The sequence below is a fragment of the Thermobia domestica genome, chromosome 6 (genome assembly GCF_964235325.1).
Source record: "Thermobia domestica chromosome 6, izTheDome1.hap1.1, whole genome shotgun sequence".
Lineage (NCBI taxonomy): Eukaryota > Metazoa > Arthropoda > Insecta > Zygentoma > Lepismatidae > Thermobia > Thermobia domestica.
The window spans coordinates 211,601,433-211,621,914 of NC_137459.1; the positions used below are offsets into that span (position 1 = coordinate 211,601,433).

General features: G+C 40.1%; 1 protein-coding gene across 1 annotated transcript; it reads right to left on the reverse strand.

Moving 5' to 3' along the window:
- Positions 1 to 7,471: 7,471 nt before the first annotated feature.
- On the reverse strand, positions 7,472 to 15,243 carry LOC145687440 (uncharacterized). The gene is made up of 5 exons (XM_081760890.1): positions 15,204 to 15,243; positions 14,674 to 14,864; positions 12,841 to 13,006; positions 10,101 to 10,240; positions 7,472 to 7,804 (listed from the first exon to the last, which is right to left on the reverse strand). The coding sequence occupies exons 1-5, from the start codon at positions 15,241 to 15,243 to the stop codon at positions 7,472 to 7,474; spliced, it is 870 nt and encodes a 289-aa protein (XP_081617016.1).
- Positions 15,244 to 20,482: the final 5,239 nt, after the last annotated feature.

Consider the following 20,482-nt stretch of genomic DNA (forward strand, 5'->3'; position numbering starts at 1 on the left):
TTTGGTAACATGAAATCTCGGCAACATGTTCCAAGTGCTATTCTCTTTTACTCCTGTCTGTGAAGCATCTCCGAGAATTACATGTAGTTCATAATTCTCAACGTCCCGCAAATTCCGGATGTTTTCTCTTGACTGCGCCTGTAAATCTGTTTTTGATGTAAGGCAAAACCTGCATGGGTACTTAGCAGAAAATGACTCTGTAAAGCCAAGAACGGAATTCAATCCAAGATTGTCACCTGTAATAGCACACAACTTAAAATAAATCTGTACTTCTGAACCATTATACATTACACATATACCTTCACATTCTAGGAAACGCAACTCTTCAATAAGAATTGAATGAATGAATGAGTAGGGGGAGTAATGGGGACGTCAGCAACGAGGCTATATGTCCCCGTCTCGATTAACAGCGTTGCTCAGGACTGCATCTTAAAAAGAAAATAAACTAAAATGAATAATGTACAAACAACGAAAGCGCTGCTAAATGAAAAGCAAAGGGAAACAGGTAAAAAATATAAGATAAAAGAATAAATAAGTTAAAATATATAACGATAACAATATACAGAAAAAAGATAAAAATGAGAGATAAAAAATGTAGCAGCGATAAAACAAGCACAACAGACTAAAACAGCTCAGAGAACGTGAGCAACTCCACAATCAGAAACAAATTTAACTATCCGGCTAACAACGTCATGATCATCCCCCAAAGCAATGGGTAAGGAGAGAAGGCAGTCCGTAACGTTCTCTGATCTCTGAGTATTCAGGACATTCAACAAGAATGTGTTGAATACTCAGGGGGACTATACATTCCTCACAATAAGGACGGTCTAATCCACGCAATAAATAACTATGCGTCAGATGAGAGTGTCCAATACGCAGACGCGCCAGGAGCACCTCATCCCGACGACGAGAGGAAGAAGATGTATGCCACGTTCCAAGAATCGGCTTAACTGCGTGAAGTTTATTCCCAATAGCCTGGTCCCAATCAGCTTGCCAGTGAGAGCGCATCAAGCTGGAAAAATGACGACAAAGATCCGAGCAGGGAATGGTATGCTCCAGTGCAACTCCGGCCAAGGCGGCGTGCTTGGCAGCTGTGTCAGCAAGTTCGTTTCCCCGGATGCCGACATGACTCGGCACCAAGCAGACAACGACGACACTACCCTGTTGCTGCAATTGATGGCATCTCACGAGGATGTCTTGCACTAGAGAGTTCATACTGAAGACATTCTGAATACTCAGAACCACGCTCTGGGAGTCGGTGCAAACAAGCACACGACGTAAGGAAAGGGTGAGAGCATGGTCCAAGGCAAGCTTAACTGCAGTTAATTCAGCAGTGAACACGGAACACAGGCGATGCAAATTGAATTCTGAGCTGCCCTCGTCGGTGACAAAGGCACAGTCTACAGAATCCCCATCCTTAGAACCGTACGTAAAGAACACATTAAAATCGGGGTACTGATCTAACAGTGCGGCAAACTCTTGCTGATACACCTGGGGACTAGTCTGTTGTTTCGAATGTATAGACAGACGTAAATCATGGCGAGGTAGAGGAAGTAGCCATGGTGGAATAGCACAAAAATAAACCAACGAAAGAGAGGGCCACAGGAAATTGTCGCCAAGGAAGGTCTCACACGCACGGATGTGCCATGGACGTGTAGAGCGAGGACGTGCCGCATAGCGCTCGTATATCCGACCACCGCGGAGACATGGTCTACACGGGTGGTCTGGAATACAACGCACATGCGCAGAGTAATTAAGAAGTAGTTTGCTGCGACGATACGCTAACGAAGGTTCATTGGCTTCAGCATACAGGCTGGCGACGGGACTTGTTCGGTAGGCGCCAGTAGCAATACGAATACCCAGGTGATGCACTGTGTCAAGTTGTCGTAACAGAGAAGCACGAGCAGAACCATAGACAATACAGCCATAGTCTAACTTGGACCGAATTAGACTACGGTACAAACGAAGCAGAACAGTACGATCAGCACCCCATGTGCGGTGGGAAAGGGCGCGAAGGAGATTCAGAGCTCGAAGACAAGAGTATTTAAGATTCCGTATATGTGGTGCCCACGACAAGCGACGGTCAAAGACCAGACCCAGAAACGGATTGTATCAACGAATGACAAACGGGTGAAATCGAGGTACAAGTCCGGGTCAACAATGCAGGTACGCTGTCGGCAGAAGTGAACACATTGGGATTTCTCAGTAGAAAAGCGAAATCCAGTCTCATTCGACCAGCGAACAAGACGATTGAGAGTCAGTTGAAGCTGTCGAGTAACGCCGCGAAGATGACGGGAGCGACAGAAAATTACAAGGTCGTCAACATAAAGCAAAGCAGACACAGGAGCCTGGATCTCCGAAAGAACGTTGTTGACGGCGACAGCAAACAACGTGACACTAAGTACACTGCCTTGTGGAACACCATTTTCTTGTACAAAACGCTCTGAGATATTAGATCCCACACGCACTTTAAAGTGTCGCTCGTGAAGAAAATTCGAGATAAATTGGGCCATATGTCCACGGAGACCCCAGTCATATAATTGTTTTAGGATTCCGTAACGCCACGTGGTGTCATACGCCTTCTCTAAGTCAAAAAATATAGCGACAAGATGTTCGCCGTTGAGAAAGGCGTCTTGAATATGACCGTCAAGATAAGCAAGATTGTCTGTAGTGGATCGGGAACGACGGAATCCACTTTGATGCTTGCTCAGAAGTGAATTGGATTCCAAATACCACACCAGGCGCTTGTTGACCATGCGTTCAAACAGCTTACAGACGCAGCTCGTGAGAGCAATAGGTCTGTAGCTCGTGGGGCTAGTTGCGACTTTGCCTGGCTTCAAGATAGGAAGAACGAGAGCCTCACGCCAAGCCGGTGGAAAAAACTCCTCGACCCAGAGGCGATTATACAGTTGCAAGAGAGCAACCTGTGTATCGCGAGGGAGGTTGCGCAACAATTAATAGGGTATACGATCAAGCCCTGGAGCAGTATTGGATGATTCACGAAGAGCAGAATCAAATTCAACGAGGGTGAAAGGTGCATTGTAATCTTCGCTGTTGGTGGTACGGAAGTTTAACGGTGTCCGCTCTAAACGGGCCCTAAGGGGAATGAGGGCAGGAGGATAATGTTTAGACTCAGAGATAGAAGCAAAATGCTGGCCCAAAATGTTAGCTATCTCCGAAGGGTGAGTAACTAAGACACCATTCACATTCAAGGCAGGAACATCAACAGGAGCAGTAGTGCCAGTAAGAGAGCGGACCCGACGCCACACCGTGGACATCGTTGTTCGATTATTGATCGACGAAACGTAATTTATCCAGCTTTGGCGCTTCCAGAGCTTGATAAGACGTCTAGCTCGAGCACGTAGAATGCGGAAACGCTGCAGATTGTCGTCAGTTGGATGACGATTAAAAGTGGCAAGAGCGTGCCGACGAGCCAGGATAGCCTCACGGATTTCCGCAGACCACCATGGAACACGCCGGCGGGAAACGTCGCCACCGCATTCTGGAATGGAACCATGAGCAGCATCAACAACAGTCTGCTGAAAAGCCTCAGCCACAACACCTACAGGGAGATCATCACGATAATGAAACTCACTGAGCTCACGGAATTTACGCCAGTCAGCACGCTTCAAATTGAAGCGGCGCAGAGGAAAAGGAGGAGAAACAGGGAGACCTTCAAGAAACAACGGGAAGTGATCACTGCCACAAAGATCGGGATGCACCCTCCATATCAATGAGGTGAAGAGACCTGCACTGCACATGGAGAGGTCGATACAAGAATATGTGCCATGGTCAGTGGAAAAATGAGTAGGACTGCCATCATTAAGGATAAGCAAGCCACTCTCCTCAAGAAAGTCGGTGACCTGTCGGCCACGACCGTCAGTACGGACAGAACCCCACAGACGGTGGTAGGCATTAAGGTCTCCTACAAGCAAGACTGGCGGCTCGAGCTGATGGAAGAGCTGAAGCAGATCGGCGGTGCTAAAGGCTTCTGAATGAGGAATGTACAATGAACAAACTGTAAGCGGGCGAGAAAAGTATACTCGCACCGCAACTACTTGCAGGCGGGAGACTAGGTGAATCTCCCGAGAATAAACCGAATCAGAGACGCATACGGCCACGCCGCCAGCAGCGTGACCAGCATCTGACTTATCACATCTGTACATAGTGTACCCAGAAAGAAGGAAGGACTGGGTTGGCTTAAAATGGGTTTCTTGCAAGCAGACGACAACTGGCGACTGCTCGGAGACCAGTTGTAGCAATTCCTCACGGTGACTACAGAAGCCATTCAGGTTCCACTGAAGAAGCGCCATACTGGAAGATATCAACGTTTAAGGCGAACTTTACCACGCGGTCCAATCACAGCCCACTCAGTATCCATCAGTTCGTCCTCCACCATGTCAGACTTCAGAGAAGCTGCAGGTGGCTTACGAACTGGAGTAGATTTCGGTCTCTTCGGAGAGAGAACCGTGTCGTTCAACCTGCGGATATGCCGACTAGGTTTCAGGCCAGCCATATAAAGTGATCGGCGAGGGGCTGGAGTGCGCCGAAGACCACCACTAACAGTAACACGAGGAGGTTTCGGACGTTCACTCGGCGTTACAGCTGGAGGCTTGGGATGTTCGCTCGTGGTTGCAACGGGGGTCTTAAGTAGTTCGCTCATCTTTGCAACTGGGGTCTTCGATTCACAACTACGCTTTGGGATCAACTCCGTTTGGGTGGAAACGTCGACGGTCTGTGTAGCTACAGATTTCCGAGACATAGCAGCGACAGTAGCGAAAGGAACAGAAAGCGAGGAAGGAAGGCTTTCTTTCAATCGACGCTTCGCGTCTGTAGCAGAAATCTTCTCGACTACCATGAGTTCTCGGATACGCTTCTCGCGCTGATAAGCTGGACAATCCCGAGACCAAGCAGAATGCTCTCCTTTGCAGTTCACACAGAAGGGCTTGGTCGCGTTACAGGGTTCCACACCATGAATACCCTGGCCACAATTCGCACAAAGAGCAGCACTCGCATTACACGACGTGCTGGTGTGTCCAAAATGTTGACATTTAAAGCAGCGCAGAGGACTAGGTATGTAGGGCCGAACTTTTAAGCGATAGTAACCAGCTTTCACAGACTCCGGAAGCGTGGGCAGACTAAAAGTAAGAATCAGTGACTGAGTAGCGACAAGTTCACCTGACTTCTTACTTTTGATTCGAGCTACCTCTATAACGTGTTGATCCGCTAATTCCGACTTGATCTCCTCTTCGGTGGCATTGAGGAGATCCCAACACGATATCACCCCTCTTGAAACGTTCAGCATACGGTGCGGTTCGACTGTCACTTTCACGGGTCCAATGGCAGTTAACTTAAGTAACTTCGCCGTTTGCTTCTCGTCTGTCGTTTCCACCAATAAAGTGCCATTCCGCAGTTTCTTTATATCTTTAACCTGCCCGGCTTGATAATTGATGACTTTATTGATTACAAAAGGGGATAAGCCCTTAATAGCACTCGGACGGTTTTCCTCAGTACTGGCACTTTCAACTTCTTTTTCTTTAATTACAAGATATCGGACAACAGGGGTCGCGATACTTGTCTGTTCCTCAATTCCAGTATCATTTTGTTTGGGCTTCTTCCGTGAGGGAGAGCCCGGTTCAGTTGTGGAAGTTTTTTTACCCATAAGAAAAGATTTTTTAAAAACATTTATAAGGGAAAAAAGGGTGTGAGGTCACACCGGGGCGTTAACAGGGGAACTAACGCTACCCCCTGGCAATCCCTTCAGCACGCCCAACACCTTAGGATCAGCGTGGGGCCGACGCGGTCAAGGGGAATGGAAGTGCAAGAAAACCATTCCCGTCGACAAAAACGCGTGGCCACGGAGAATGAAGAGGAAAACAAAAGAAAAGATACCTGGTTAACAAAAGGATAGACCCCCACCAGCCCAGGAAGAACAAAACAAAACGTGCGGATTTTTTTGTATTTTTTTAATTGTACTCGTTTTTTTAAGTGTTTGATTTCTTTTGTGATTTTTTTATTTTTTTTTATTTTCAAAGACTAAACACGCCAGACAACACAAACACTGGACGCAAACAACAGTAGGCCGGGTGGGTGCACGTCCTCCCCAAGTGGAGGAAGACGTCCACTAGACCTGCCTCTTCCCGACTCCCACCAACCACCCGCGACTCCGGTAGCGGTATTAGCGGCTGAGAGGGCGTGCAATGATATGAAGATGAGGAGTGATACATGAATGAATGATGAAGCCGCCCTCTCAGCTCCACCCCCTCCCCGACGATGACGGTCCGCTACATGGAGGGGGTCAATAAGAATTGAAAAGGTTGCTTTATTACCGAAAGTTTTTCTATCATTTGAATGAAAGAGTAAGGCGAGAAATATGTTCTCTAGTTTCGGGAAAAACTCCGATGGAATACATGCAATTGTATAATAAACTACCCCTATCTTTTTTGTACCAGCATGCCCACTTAAAGGATTGTTAATTTCATAATCGTCAAGTAAAGAGATAAAGGTAATATCAAACGATCATCAGAAACCGTTACCTCGTTTCTCCAATGCAGTCCTTGCACGCTACTGAAAAATACTTCAGTCTCTTGATCTGCACTGTTCTTGAAGTGGAGTAACGTTGACAGAACATTCGGTAACTCCAAAAATCGTTTAAGCATTTTTCGCATAGGCACAAACTTTCCAAGCACTTGTAATGTTTCTACCGAAACCTCGCCTTTCTTTCTCTTTGAAGATAATTTCTGTCCAATAACATAATCAATTGGTTTTATCAAACTGCCCATTGTCTCTAACATGCAAAATCGTCTATATTCGGTTTCCAAGCTATAAAATGGACTGGACATTATACTAAACATGTTCATTACTTCAGTTACTGTATTATCATCAACATGATTTCCTCGAAGCGTTTGTAAAATTTTCTCTCTTAGCAGTTGCATCACACTACCGCCCATAAACCCGTGTACCCAGTCGCAAAGGTTTTGTATATGAGTTCTGGTTAAGTTACATTGACTATACAGTTTAGTAATAAAAAGAAGGGCTTCCTCCTTTACAGCCTCACGGTAATCTTCAAGAGAAAGGCTTTCCACAGAAGTTTCAATTGGTATATCACCATTATCAGACAACTGTCTCTCAACATTGATGTGACACACCTCATTCTGGTATCCACGAAAAGGCTGGTTCCCATCACCACCCGTACTTGTTCTTTCGTGTTTCAGCAAGTGTTTGCGGAATGAATTGGCGTTATCAAATTCGCGTCCACACAATGATTCCCCACAACGAAAGGAGCTCATGGCACCTAATTTGTGACAAAATTTTAAATGAAGTAACAGAGACTGACTCGTTCGTAAGTCACTATGACAAACAAAACATATAGGCATCTTCTTACAAACTAAAAAGAACGTATATACATGAAAAAACTATTTTACAAACTAAATGATTAACGGAAAACAACCTTTCTCGCCATTACACGGTACTAGATCTTTGATATTTCAGAGATAAGCGTGTTCACTGAAGGAAAATTCTTGTCGCAGTCATTTTCAATTTTGTACATATGTTTCTGCACAAATGTCCACACCTGTTCCGATTCCTTCGGATATTCTGCATCCAGTACTTGAAACGACTTGAATGTGCTATCGATTGCTTTCAATGGAGTTTTAACTCTGTAGAGATTATCCTCAATACTCACGGAGAAGGCTTGAGGTTCATCTATTTTTGAAGCGACAACGACGGGCATGGGCTGCAATCTACATCCAAGCTGCATCTTTAGATGACGCCTTTCTAACTCTGTTTGAAGATCGGGCGCTTCCTGTAAGTCATGAACACAGAATTATTATCACGTTACACACCTATTAACACGTTATCAAATTCCAAAAACTACAAATACACGTATAATTAAAATGAGCTTGTATTTTAAACACGAGGTGCACCAATAATATATATATAGCAATCCAATTAAACTGCTACCAACTGTTTTCAGGCATTCTTTTATACTAGAAATGTAATGTAATGAGGTCATAATTGACGCGAGTCACTTTTGTGCGATATGAAATGTCTTGAAAACTAATATAGGTTAATATGACAGTATTTCGAATGTATTATTATACCCCTTGAGTTGTACATTTTTAATACCGTTCATTGTGTTTGTATTATCCGATGCAATTAAGAAAAGTTCTGGGAAAATTTAGTAAAGTTCCTTAGAGGAATCTACCCTTTAGATTTGAGAATAATCACAAAGAAAACAATCTGAATTATTGCACTTATAAACTTGACAGTAGTTACGTTAATAGATAACTGCGACATAAATAAAATTGTAATAAGCTTACACTTTATGGTTTACATTTACAGTAATAAATATTTCAATTAAATTTGGCAAACTTGGAATCACATCCAGACATAAAGTAAGCACGGATATTTTAAAGATAAAATAAATTTATATCCTGTACCTCAATGACCGCAATTCTTGACGTTACAAATCTCCAGGAAGAAGAAAGAAAAACCTTTGCGGAAATTTGAAAAGCAAGGATGCTACAATATCAATGAATTAGTTTTTAAAATAATGATGGCGAAAAGGTTGGTGCAGTTCCCCTACGTGCTGCTTAGTATTGTTATGAGATTGATATTACACACATATCATTACCTCGAGTATAAACACTTCTTACTTATTTATGCCATAAAATGAAGAAAGGTTCCAATATTTGAAGGGTTGAATGAAGAACATTTTTAAAGACACTGGGAAAAAGCTGTTTTGAGCCAAGTAAACATTTTATCCATGAACATAAACATATTTAACCTCTACTTATGTTTTAGAAAGTTTACGTAGCATTCACCGAAAGTTTTACAGCATTTTTACGTTTACTATTGTTATTGGAATATAGGATTTCATCACGGGAACTTCATAAGGCATAAACCTACAGTGAAACCGAAAATACGAATAACATCTTAAAATCCCCTCCCCCTTCCCCCCGAGAAATCGAACGCAGTCGCCCAACAAAGGAGATAAGTGTACTAGCAACGAAGGAGTAACTTTTAGGTCGGCCTTAAGTTCGTCACGTTTGAGGGATGTCGTCCCTCGGAGAGCACACAATCCGAGAGAGGGGAAGCAAGAAAGGAATGGATGGGGAAGGAAGCGGTCTGGGACCTGTGTGTTAGGTACCATCCCGGCATTTTTAGCATCGTTCACTGTGTTTATATTATCCGACGCGATTAATAAACAAAAAAAACTCACTCAACCCAGGAAAAAAAACACTCAGGATGATTGGCCTGAACAAGCTGTTACACTTCTTTGATCGAGTGATCCCACCGGGAATCGAACCCAGAACCGCTCGCACCAAAGGCGAGGGCGTTAGCGACTACGTCAGGCGGGGCTACTAATGAATATTGTGTTTTCCTATTTTACACATATTTCTTTCTATCTACACAACTTAGGTTCACGATATCTTCGTAAGATACAAATCGCGTCACATATACCGATATATGCTTTACTAATTGCATGAAGAAGAGTCATGTATATTGCAAAATATGGTTGATAGATCACTCCACCAAGGGCGTGCTGTCCCGAGGGGGCCTTTTATTAAACAAACTTTTTTGTTTCCATGTACCACCAATATGATCCTCTTGATATGGTATAGTAATCATATCAATTGAGTGCACATCAAAGATGGAGCGGGTCAGTGGCTATGGATCACGTGGGGATAATTTTGAGTATACTTTAGTGGATCTTGGGTTACATTTACATGTTCCACTGTTACGTATGACTACCCTAACCCAACAATAACAACTGACTCATTGTAGTCCTCAATATAACACATTCCACTTTGATCCACTCTCGACATATTCGGTCAGTAGGTCTAAGTAGATCAGTAGATCATGGTGACACGTGGTGAGTCAGAGTGGATCGTGGTTTGATGAAAATGGTGTTTGCTTACACAATATTTTTGTTTGAGCATAGCAGTTTTTCCAGAAAAGCTGATTTGTTTGTTTGTTTGTTCGATAAGGTTGCGTGCAATGTTCTCCATTCTCCAATCACTAATTAAATGTTAATGACATATTTCGTTGTAATCAAGTGTAGATATTAATACATTATATTACATAATGGTACATACTCTGACATGAAAAAGGAATCCTTGCTGTGCCTCGTATTTGGAAGTTTTCCATAATCCACCTCCGTCTTTCCTTTTGATACACGTGGTCACAGATGGGAAATATCTTCCAAGAAGTATTAATATTACGACTGTTCTGGCATCTGGAAAAGAATGAAATATCAAGAACATTTGTAGGTAATTAATTTACGCTTATACAGCGAGGTCCGGAAGTGGGCGTACCTCTAATTGGTGTTTTCTGACGGTTTTTGGTTTTACCTACATTTGTTTGGTAACACTGCTTGGCATTGTCTGGTAACATTCCTTTGCATTGTCTGGCAACATTGCTATCCATTTGTTTTCTGCTTGGTAACAGTTATCAGGTCAGTTCCTGAATCAGACGTTTCCTGGCCGCTGGATTGGAAGAGGTTGTGCATCCAGCTCTTTGCCAGGCCTCCAAGAAGTCCCGATCTGACGATATCAGACAATGCTCCCTGGGCTTTCATGAAGCAACACGTAAGAAGCACTCGATATCACACAACGCAGGAAATACGAGCAGCTGTGGAACACGCCTTCACCCTCGTTGACTCCGGAGTATCTCCGCAAAACATCTGCCAGAACTTTGTGCAGAATTCAGTTGTGTTATGACATGGATGGTGATCATACCATTGTTTATGACTCTTACGACTTCAAGGTAGCTGTGTACAGACATTCTACCATAACTAACACTATACTGTTGAAACTAAAGGGGGGGTACGCCCACTTTTGGACCACCTTATACTAATTTATTTGAATGTAAGTGCTAACTTTCTTACTGCATTCATTCTCATATCTACAGAGGTTTGCTCTGTGATACGCAATGAATACGGTATATTACTTTAATTCAATAATCAAAGAAAAAGGGAAATTACATTTTGTAAGCAATGGACAGCAGTCTGAAAAAAACACACACAAAAAGTATCATCTTTTGTAACTACACCCAGATTCGGCAAAGGGATAATGCGATGTTTCTTATATGCAAATTTGGGTCCAAATAATGGTGAAAACTAATCTTAATACGATACTTATCTATCGCCTATAAGTACGTGTATAAAAGCTGTACATGAAGTATATTATTTCAAGAACCAAAGGTTAAAGTCAACGTGTGTATTTCTCTTTGGGAAGTTGCAACAGATACGGATAAAAAGAGAGAAATTGAACAGCTTAATGAATCAAAATAGACAATTAACAACAAGTTAAAGACTATAGGCTGCGGAAAAGCTCTTTCGTCACAAATTCTAAACATTAGTTTCATTCATTGCTACAAAAGGGATTTCATATCTGCTTATTAACCCTACTGAATCTATCTTCTTCATATACTGTTATTCAAGTAAATACTGATTTCAGGGATGTAAACTGGTCACTGAAGTCAGTATTTCAGACTCTTTGGGAGATTAAACGAAAAATGTTCAATTACTACACAGCAGTTGAAATATTTCTCGTGATCTGAGCTCAATAATGTAACAAAAGAATAACAGAGCTTTTTTAAGTGCTCGACATGTTGTCGATTTACAATTATCATTTATTTTTCTTCTAGATTTTGATTTATTCTGCTCGGACTTGCGACTAAAAGGAGACAAGGGAAAATTGCCGGAGCAGCTGTAATTGATCTTTTCTTTGCTTACGGGAGTAGGCTGAACAGTGTTGCGTTTTGATAATTATAGTGAACAATACTTAATGAAATAATAAACAATGTGTACGCCATTTCTCCACAGTCACAACTTACTTCCATGCACTTCCATCAATGGCGCAAATCCTCCCTTAGCGTCGTCACGGTAGAGTTCCTAGCCTTTGGAGCGACATCACGATCACAGCGCTGGAGATCCTCATCTGATAAATAATACGTTTCCTTAAAGTGTTCCTTCAGTTTAGGATAGATGTAAAAGACGCTCTATGCAAGATCAGGGTGAGGAAGAAGTAATACTGACTTGTGAATGGCGTTGTCCACAGAGTTTCTTCCCAAAGGTATACGAGCGGTACATCGAACACTAAAACACTAAAGAAGTTGAAAGTTCGACTGACGCGCGTCAGACCTGAGAATGGAGCCTTTCTTCACCGGAAAGTTGACCACCGACACAATATTAAAGCTTGGATACACTACACTCCATACAGCCCTGATCTTAAACTTAGTGACTTTTGCATCTTTCCTAAACTGAATGTACACTTAACCCACTATTTATCAGAGAACAATGTCCACCGTGCGATAAGATTGTGCTGTTGCTCTATAGACAAAGCATTCTACCGCGACGCCATTGAAGGTATGATGCGCAGTTGGAGAAGTGCGTGGAAGTGAAAGGTGACTATGTAAACAAGTAATGTTTCAGAACTGAACCCTAGATGTCAATATGCTCTTGTTTTCTTCTTCTTCAAATTATGTTCACTATAACCCGATATATTAAACAACAAGCAAAAATTTTCAGCCCACCTTTGTAATAAAAGTGAGATTTCCGCAATCTGAAATACGGTATTATTATACACGATTTTGCTTTGGTAGTTCACGGTCTTAAGTCAGAGTTTTAATAAAATTGCAAGTTTTATTAATAATCTAACGAGTTTAAGATATATTTACAGCTGTTCTGGGACAGACTGTTAAACTGTTGTTACTGAGAGACATCAATTTCTTGTTTAAAACCGTTGTTTTTGTGGCATACACCTTTCGCATACGGAAGTTCAAGTTATAGTAGATCTGAGTGCAATATTTTCTTTTAATAAGAAAAATAATTACCTTCCCTGATGTTCTCCTGCAGCAAAAGTTCTACTAATGTGGCTCCGTCATTTGTTGTTTGTTTGGTCGTGGTAAGTATATGCTGAATCTTCTTTAAGTCTGCATTCCACGTTGAAAAAAATGTTATATCTTTCCCAGGATATAACTGGCCAAAATCAATGTCTATCTGAAAAGTAAAAGAAATTGTTGTCACATATACCTAACGCTGTTTGATGATATAATGTTCTATGCTTTCTTCTCTTTATACAAAAGTTTGGTAGTATAGTTTTCTTTGAAGTTCATTAAATAATCTTTGTTTCAACAGAGCGTTTTTAATCAAGTTATGAACGTCAATGGCATTCACCCCATTATAGTATCCATTTTCAGAAAATACTATGTCTGATTGAAAAAAAAATCCCAAAGTAGGCATGTAAAAAACAATTACTTAGAGTGGAACTGATAAAATACACGCAAATATAAAACAAACTTCCAAGCGCTTTCGCATTTATGGAGTCGTCATACAGGGACGCAAAGACGAAAGTGGAATAAGAAATAGAGAAAGACACAAGGACCGCACCTATACCAACAGTGATTTCTCCACAAGGTTCTCTACTTTCTCGTATGAGTACTTGACCGCAGTCACGTGATCACATGACCACCATAGCACCTAGCAGAAATATGGCAAAATGAAATGAAATGAAATGAAATCTTTGAGTTTTACGTCTCACGGTTATGCCGGTTAGGCTAAAGGAGACGGTGATGATGAGAGATGAATGAAATTTTGGAATGAAGAAAGTGGGAGAACCCGAGAAAACCCACGAGCACGGTGTTTGTCCACCACAAAGTCCACACGGCGGGAGCAGCGTTTGAACCCGGGACCCCAACCACCGGAGGTGACCGCTCTACCACTGAGCCACCGCCCCCCCCCCCCCCCCGAAATATGGCGTAACTCGTCTTACTCTGTATCTTTCTTCTTCCACTTTCGTCTTTCTCTCCCTGCCTAACAAAGTCATAAAAGGTGAAAGCTCTTACAAGCTTTTTTTTTTCTTTCTTAAATCTTTGCGCGCATGTACTGCACGTGTATTTTATCTAATTTCTGGTAACTGTTTTATACGTTGGTTGGTTTTTAATTACACAAAAACGTGTCTTTAACGTAAGCTTACATAATTCTGAACCTTCTGCCGCTGATGCTGGTATATTTGTAAATTAAAATAAACTATTAAATGTTTTCATAGGAACACCATCAACAAGAGTGAGGATGTGGGGCTGATCGGGGAGCGGGCTGGGTAGCGTAGAGGTTAACTTATTGGCATTGTACGTCGAAGACACAAGATCTATTTTCGGCCCACTCGCACTTTTCACTCTGATTTTTCATTATTTCTGAATCTATACAGGATTTGGTGTACTGAAAATCCGGTTGATTTTCTCAGAATTACTAAACGTTCTACCTGCTACAAGATGCACCATCTCGTCTATCAGCTTACTCACAAGAAAAAATTAGAACCGAAAAACTCCGAAACATAGTGCAAGACAGGGTACAACTTCATACACCAAAAAACATTTATAAACTCTCTCGCCTCATGCTAGGTGCTTTTTTTTTTTTTTTTTTGCAAAGAAAAACTGTCGTGTTCGCAATTTATATATAGCATCAACATAAGACCCTTATGTTCATGATTTTTTTTAACTCATTAAATTTTGTTACACTTTTTTTTTCATTTTTCTTTAAGTACATTTCGTTCTGTGATACGGAATTACACTTCTATAAAATAATATAAATATATTTTCTTTCTTCGGTTACATTCATAAAATAATAATAAAAAGATGTACACTTCTTAGCAATATCACTACACTTACAAGTGTGTATCCAAGAGGCTGTTTTAAAGCAGGAAATTCCTTGAAGTAGGAGCTGATATCCTTCTCTGACTGAATGTAATTTGCTCTCCGATTTAATGTCGTTTGTTTCCACAGATCACACACTTTATCCCATGGCTCTATATTATTTCTCAACCACGTGAGAGCTTCCTCGGCAAATTTATTAGTGAACTCTGAAAATAAGGGACACCATCTACATAATTCAGTGTGAAAGAAACGTACATACTCAGTATACATAAATACATATGTATTAATTTCTAGGACAGAAGTACAAGAAATAACATTTCAATAAACATGTGAAACAGACAGTATTATACTTCTGAACACAATTGTCATATGAGGTGTTCGGAACATGTATTTACAAAACGTCCTGTTAATATATGAAAGCAGTGATAGAGTTTTACACACAGATGAACAGCAGATATACTGATTGCACAAATTCACGGAAATTTGTTGATTTATAATGAAGGTAGTGCCCCTTGAACTGTGAATCTGTTGATTGACCATAATACGTGAATATGTGTAACCATGTTGTAAAAAATCGGCACGCATCTCTTTTAGGAAGTTTTGTACCCTTGTCTGAATATAAGATAGCATAAAACACTATGCATCGTGATTTACTGATAAAATTATAATACAGAATTTATGAACATGAAAGTAAATAAATGAAAAAGAACTATGAACGCACCATCTAAATCGACTTCGGTAGAAGTTGTAGCTGCACATCGGTTTCTCAAAGGCAAAACACCACTTTGCCGCAAATACCTTCCTGTGTTGCAATATCTGTCCCAAAGTTTCCCTCTAGCCAAAACCTTCTTCCCTTGAGCAACTTTATAGGGGACGTAGTAAGTATGCTATTTGAAAAACAAATCACTGTTATAATATACAGTCCTGATATCCTATTGCACAACACAAAATTACAATTAAACTATATTATTTCCACAGAGAAACGAAATACATGGAAACCTGTTTAAAACGAAACTTATATAAACCGGAAATTTGCCGAAGATGAATAGTTTTTAGTCCCGGCAACTCTGTCTGATTTGCCATATGGTAAAGATTTTTCTCTTAACTGATTGCCAGCTCGAAACGTAGGGGCACTGTAGTCTGTCTGTCTCTGCGTTGGCGTTACTACTGAACTTCTGTTTTCAATAGTTAAGATCTTTCGGCCGTGAACAAGAATGGGGATAATGTTTCTGTTATTTAAGTTACCTGTTTCCTGTTTTTGTTGATACACACATAAGCACTTTTCTACTGTCAAAACTTTCTTTATAAATTAAAGACTTACTGCTTGCTACTCCGTCATTACACATGCATTTCCAAGAATTCGGTCATTTTTGAAAATAAAATGGTAGACATTTAGACCAGTAGTTGAAAATTTCCATTGTTTCTACTGCAGAAAATGTGGTTTCAGTGTGGCGTGTTTGTGTGCCCAGTGTTGTGCACAAATACGGCAAAAACAAATGTTATTGTTACTTTGGAGGACACAGTACGATTATTGAAGAGAGAAAAAGAGACAATGTTTGTAAAATACAAAGTTCATTTCAAATGTTGCAAACGTAAATTTCCAACACTGAAACCCAGAAAATGAAAACAATCCTTAAAAGGCGGTGAAAATGTAAAGAGGAATGTGAGAGGAAATGCATAATAAAATAATACATACTTGTAGTTTGTACTATGTAACTGTACCAAAATTCTGCTTATAGTATTTTTCGTATAAACGCAAATTCTGCGTTAGAGCGTGATGCGACGTTCGTCTGAATTCGTACACTTTGTGCAGTGTATGCTTCTTGTTGATTGTGCTGCCGCCTAGTGGTGTTAAAAGACAGGATAGAAGAAGAGGAAGAGGAAAGTTATGAGAGGACAACTAGTTTTTCGTTGTGTTGTGTTGGTGTGTGTGAATGTGAGTGACTCAGCTATTTTGCTGATCACTACATTATCTCGTCCTCAGATGTTGTTTTAAGTGAAATATTAGTTACCTTGTAATTTAGACTTTCGTCACTGTCTTCGAATATGTAGAAATTATTAACGAAAACAGTATTATTAACTTGAACATTTTGGCAATTCTTATGCTACTCATTATCAAAACAAATTAGCCCCAAGTGGTATTTTATAACAACGAGGGGGCGTGTTGGAGACTAAAAAGAAAGCACAAAGGACTTGGAAGGTGGTACTAAAACGCAACGGACATGTAGTAATCGACCAACACAAAAATTTTGCAAAACTAGCCAACTCCTGATCAAAACCACGACATAATGCCATCAATGTGTTCACTTGCAATGACCGTCTACTAAATTCTCAATATTGGTAAAAAGGACGATCTTGGTCAGTGGATTCGACGGATATACAGTGTTCCAACCTAAAATGTGATCACGTCTTTCACCAAGCCATGGCGGACAATATAACGAAGTGAGTAATAAAGTGCACTTACAAACTCATTACGTAAACGGGGCGAATAATATAAGGGAAAGATTGTTTATCTCAGGTACGTTTATTCATTTTAAATAAATGGCACATTAAGATATACATTTGTCAGTTTTTCTTTTACAGATTGCATGACGTAATAAGAAGGTGATTGTTGGATAACCTGTGCATGGTTCTTGAAAGTAGGTGATGCTCTCGTCTATTTTCACAATACGTCTTAGATCTTCACCCAGGTGGTTCCCGTCCGAATCTGGACCGTAACGGTGAGGTGTATCGCACCTTCCTTAAGCGATCGTCGTGGGGACGAACTTTCCGTACCCGTGAATAAAATAGTGCAAAGCTGTATTATTTGCGGGCAGGGAATAGGGAGTTCTTCACGGAGGCCGATTGAGGACGGTGTGCACCATGCAGCGCTATGCTGCTCGAACCCAGAACCGTAATAACTATAACACTAGAACGGCGGTGTTTTTGATACTCCCTAGAACGGCGGGAGTGGGTCAAAAATGACCCATTCCATTTTTATTAAATATTTGTATTCTAAACCACTAACATTTATTGCATAATAAAACGTGACTTTCATTCAATAAAACAAAAAACTTCTTTGAACTCTAGCTTAATATTTATTGATCAATGTGTTTTTTGCCAATAATACGAATTTAAGAAACATGCTATTTTCTATGAATATACTGTAATATTATTAGAATGATATTATTGAATGTATTATGTATAATGTCAGTTTATTATATAATAATGTTATATACCATTCTAATTCCTACATAGTTATTATTCTTAGATAGTTTGTTCAAGCGCATGACCTAACTGAACTAAACTAACCTAATCTACACACATCTAAACTTGCAGCCTTACACAGAACAAAGTTCAGTCACTCCTCTACAAGGAGAAGGGTCATGCAAAAACATTTTTCACAAATAAAAACGTGACGTATTACACAAAAAATATTTACTAATATGGTTGTAATACGCATCTATGCATTTCTATAACTTTCCTCTCCCTATTTAGCATTTGTGGAAACACATAACCTAAAATAGCATACACCGTCGTAAACTTGCAGTAGTTCAAACCAGAAAAAGTCAGCATAGAGTGATTGTTTTATAAATAAGATATGCTAGGTTCTAATCATGAAAGCTCTGACATGAAAAGAATGGTAAACTACCTGTCCTTTCGGACAAATTCGTTAGAGATTCTACTTCTTTGGTTGAAATATAATTTATCGAAAACATACGAGAAAGTAAGTTGTCTCCCATTTAGACCTCTAAACTTTTTGGTTTCGGTAGCTTCGAAATTTCTGGTTACGCCACAGGCTAGTAGTCTAAGAATTCTTTGCAGCGCCGGAAATTGAACTCGGGATCCCTCAATCCGTACTCAGTCACGTTCACCACTAGACCAGCGGGGCGGTCATATAGTGGTGATCACAGTGAGAACTTCGGCTTTCTTCTCCAAACCCGTCTGGTATATAGGAACCTTGTCCCAACCCGTCTTGTCAGCGTAGGAGCAGTAGATCAAGTCCTCCCTCCGGGAAGAGGCCTCATCCAATAGTGGATCGAATATGGCTATGGTTTATTTATTATTATTATTTATTTGTGCTATAAACGTCTTCACATGAAACATTTCAACATAGTCATACCAAAGAAAAAAACTAGCAATATATATTCACAATAACATGCAAATTGTTTGCATTTTTTTTGTTAAAATGATTGAAATTATGAATATTTTGTTATGATGTAAGACATATAATTTGTGTTTAATAATAATAATAATAATAATAATAATAGTAATAATAATAATAATAGTCTTACCTATTTTACGACGCTTATTTGCAGAAGTATGGTTTTCTGTGCTTATCTGTTCCTCTTTCAATATTTCATCCGAATCATCATATTCATTGTTATTCGGCAGATACTCTTCATCTGAAGAAATATCAAAGCATTCAGCGTCAGACTCGGCCTCACTTATATAATTGAAATTTGCAAGTATTTCATCCAGTGTCATCAGTTTCTTGCTCATAATGAGTGTTTGAAATAGCACATAAGTCCGAAAATAATGAGATTCTCCTAATCAACAGACTTTCTAAAGTATTACTAACTCCAACTAAACTGACAAAATTGCTGAGAAGCTGGTCTTGAACACGAGGTGGAATGGGAGAGTATTATGAGAAAGATCGGTCGCAAGATAAAGACGCTAGCCAGCAATGTTGCTACAATGCAACAAAAGAGTTGGGTCAAAATTGACCCACGCCGCCGTTCTAGTATAATTGTTTGTTATTTCGAAAGGCAAAGTGTGGATAAGAGTAATACTTAGTACAAATATTTCTTCAAGAGAACGAATAAAAGTCACAAAAATTCGATCCGATTCGTAAGAAAATAGAAAAGTTGTTAAAACGTAAATTTCGAAATGGGTCAAAAATGACCCAGCCGCCGTTCTAGTGTTAAGCGTCTGTCTTATTCAAATAAGTTCACTTTGTTAATTGAATTTATGTTGTAAATACATTTTTGTGTTAATTAATCTTTCACCTCAACCATTTTAATCTAGGTATAGTACTACGAGATTATTTTTACCAGCAGTTATTGTTACAGAACTTAACTTTTCGAATTTGCATACAACGGAAAATTATTTTGTTCCTTGACGTTCCATCTTATACAAGTTTCGCTGTATATATGCTGTAAATTAGAAATATTGGAATTTCTTTTTTTTTTCTGGATTCCTTTAGTACTTCAATAAAATGAGCATTGAAAAATGTATTCTGATAAGTTATGGAAAACGTTCACTTGTAAGTTAAATTGTAAATTTCTCCTTGTTCTGAAGACATTGATAAAATAAATATTAATACAATGAAGTCTAATTTTCAATGGGTGTTCAGAAACTAACTAACTAACTAACTCTATGGCCTATGGAACCCGGAGGTTCAGTGCCGCGTTCACAAAAGCTCTCCACTGACTTCTATCCTTAGCTAATTGGATCCAGTTTCTACTTTGTATTCCTATCTCTGCGAGATCCATCTTAATATTATCCTCCCATCTGCGCCTAGGTCTTCCTAATGGTCGTTTTCCTATGGGTCTACCAGTCAAGACTTTGACAGCGTTTCTACTTTCTTCCATTCTAGCTACATGACCTGCCCACCTAAGCCTCCTAGACTTGACGACCCTAACAATGTTGGGTAAACCGTATAAACTATGTAGTTCCTCGTTATGAAGCTTCCGCCATTCCCCATTCTCGTTCCTCTTGGGTCCGAATATTCTTCTCAGGATCCTGTTCTCAAATACTTTCAGTCTATGTTCTTCCCTCAGAGTAAGCGACCATGTTTCGCAACCATACAGAACAACAGGCATGATTATCGTTTTATATATTT

Excerpts from the sequence above, each read along its gene's own strand:
- LOC145687440 (XM_081760890.1), bottom strand. The coding sequence starts at position 15,243 with ATGCGTGCCGATTTTTTACAACATGGTTACACATATTCAC. Across the intron at positions 13,007-14,673 it reads AGCCTCTTGGATACACACTT|ATAGACATTGATTTTGGCCA; the intron begins GTAAGTGTAGTG and ends TTTACTTTTCAG. Across the intron at positions 10,241-12,840 it reads GCAGGAGAACATCAGGGAAG|ATGCCAGAACAGTCGTAATA; the intron begins GTAATTATTTTT and ends ATTCTTTTCCAG.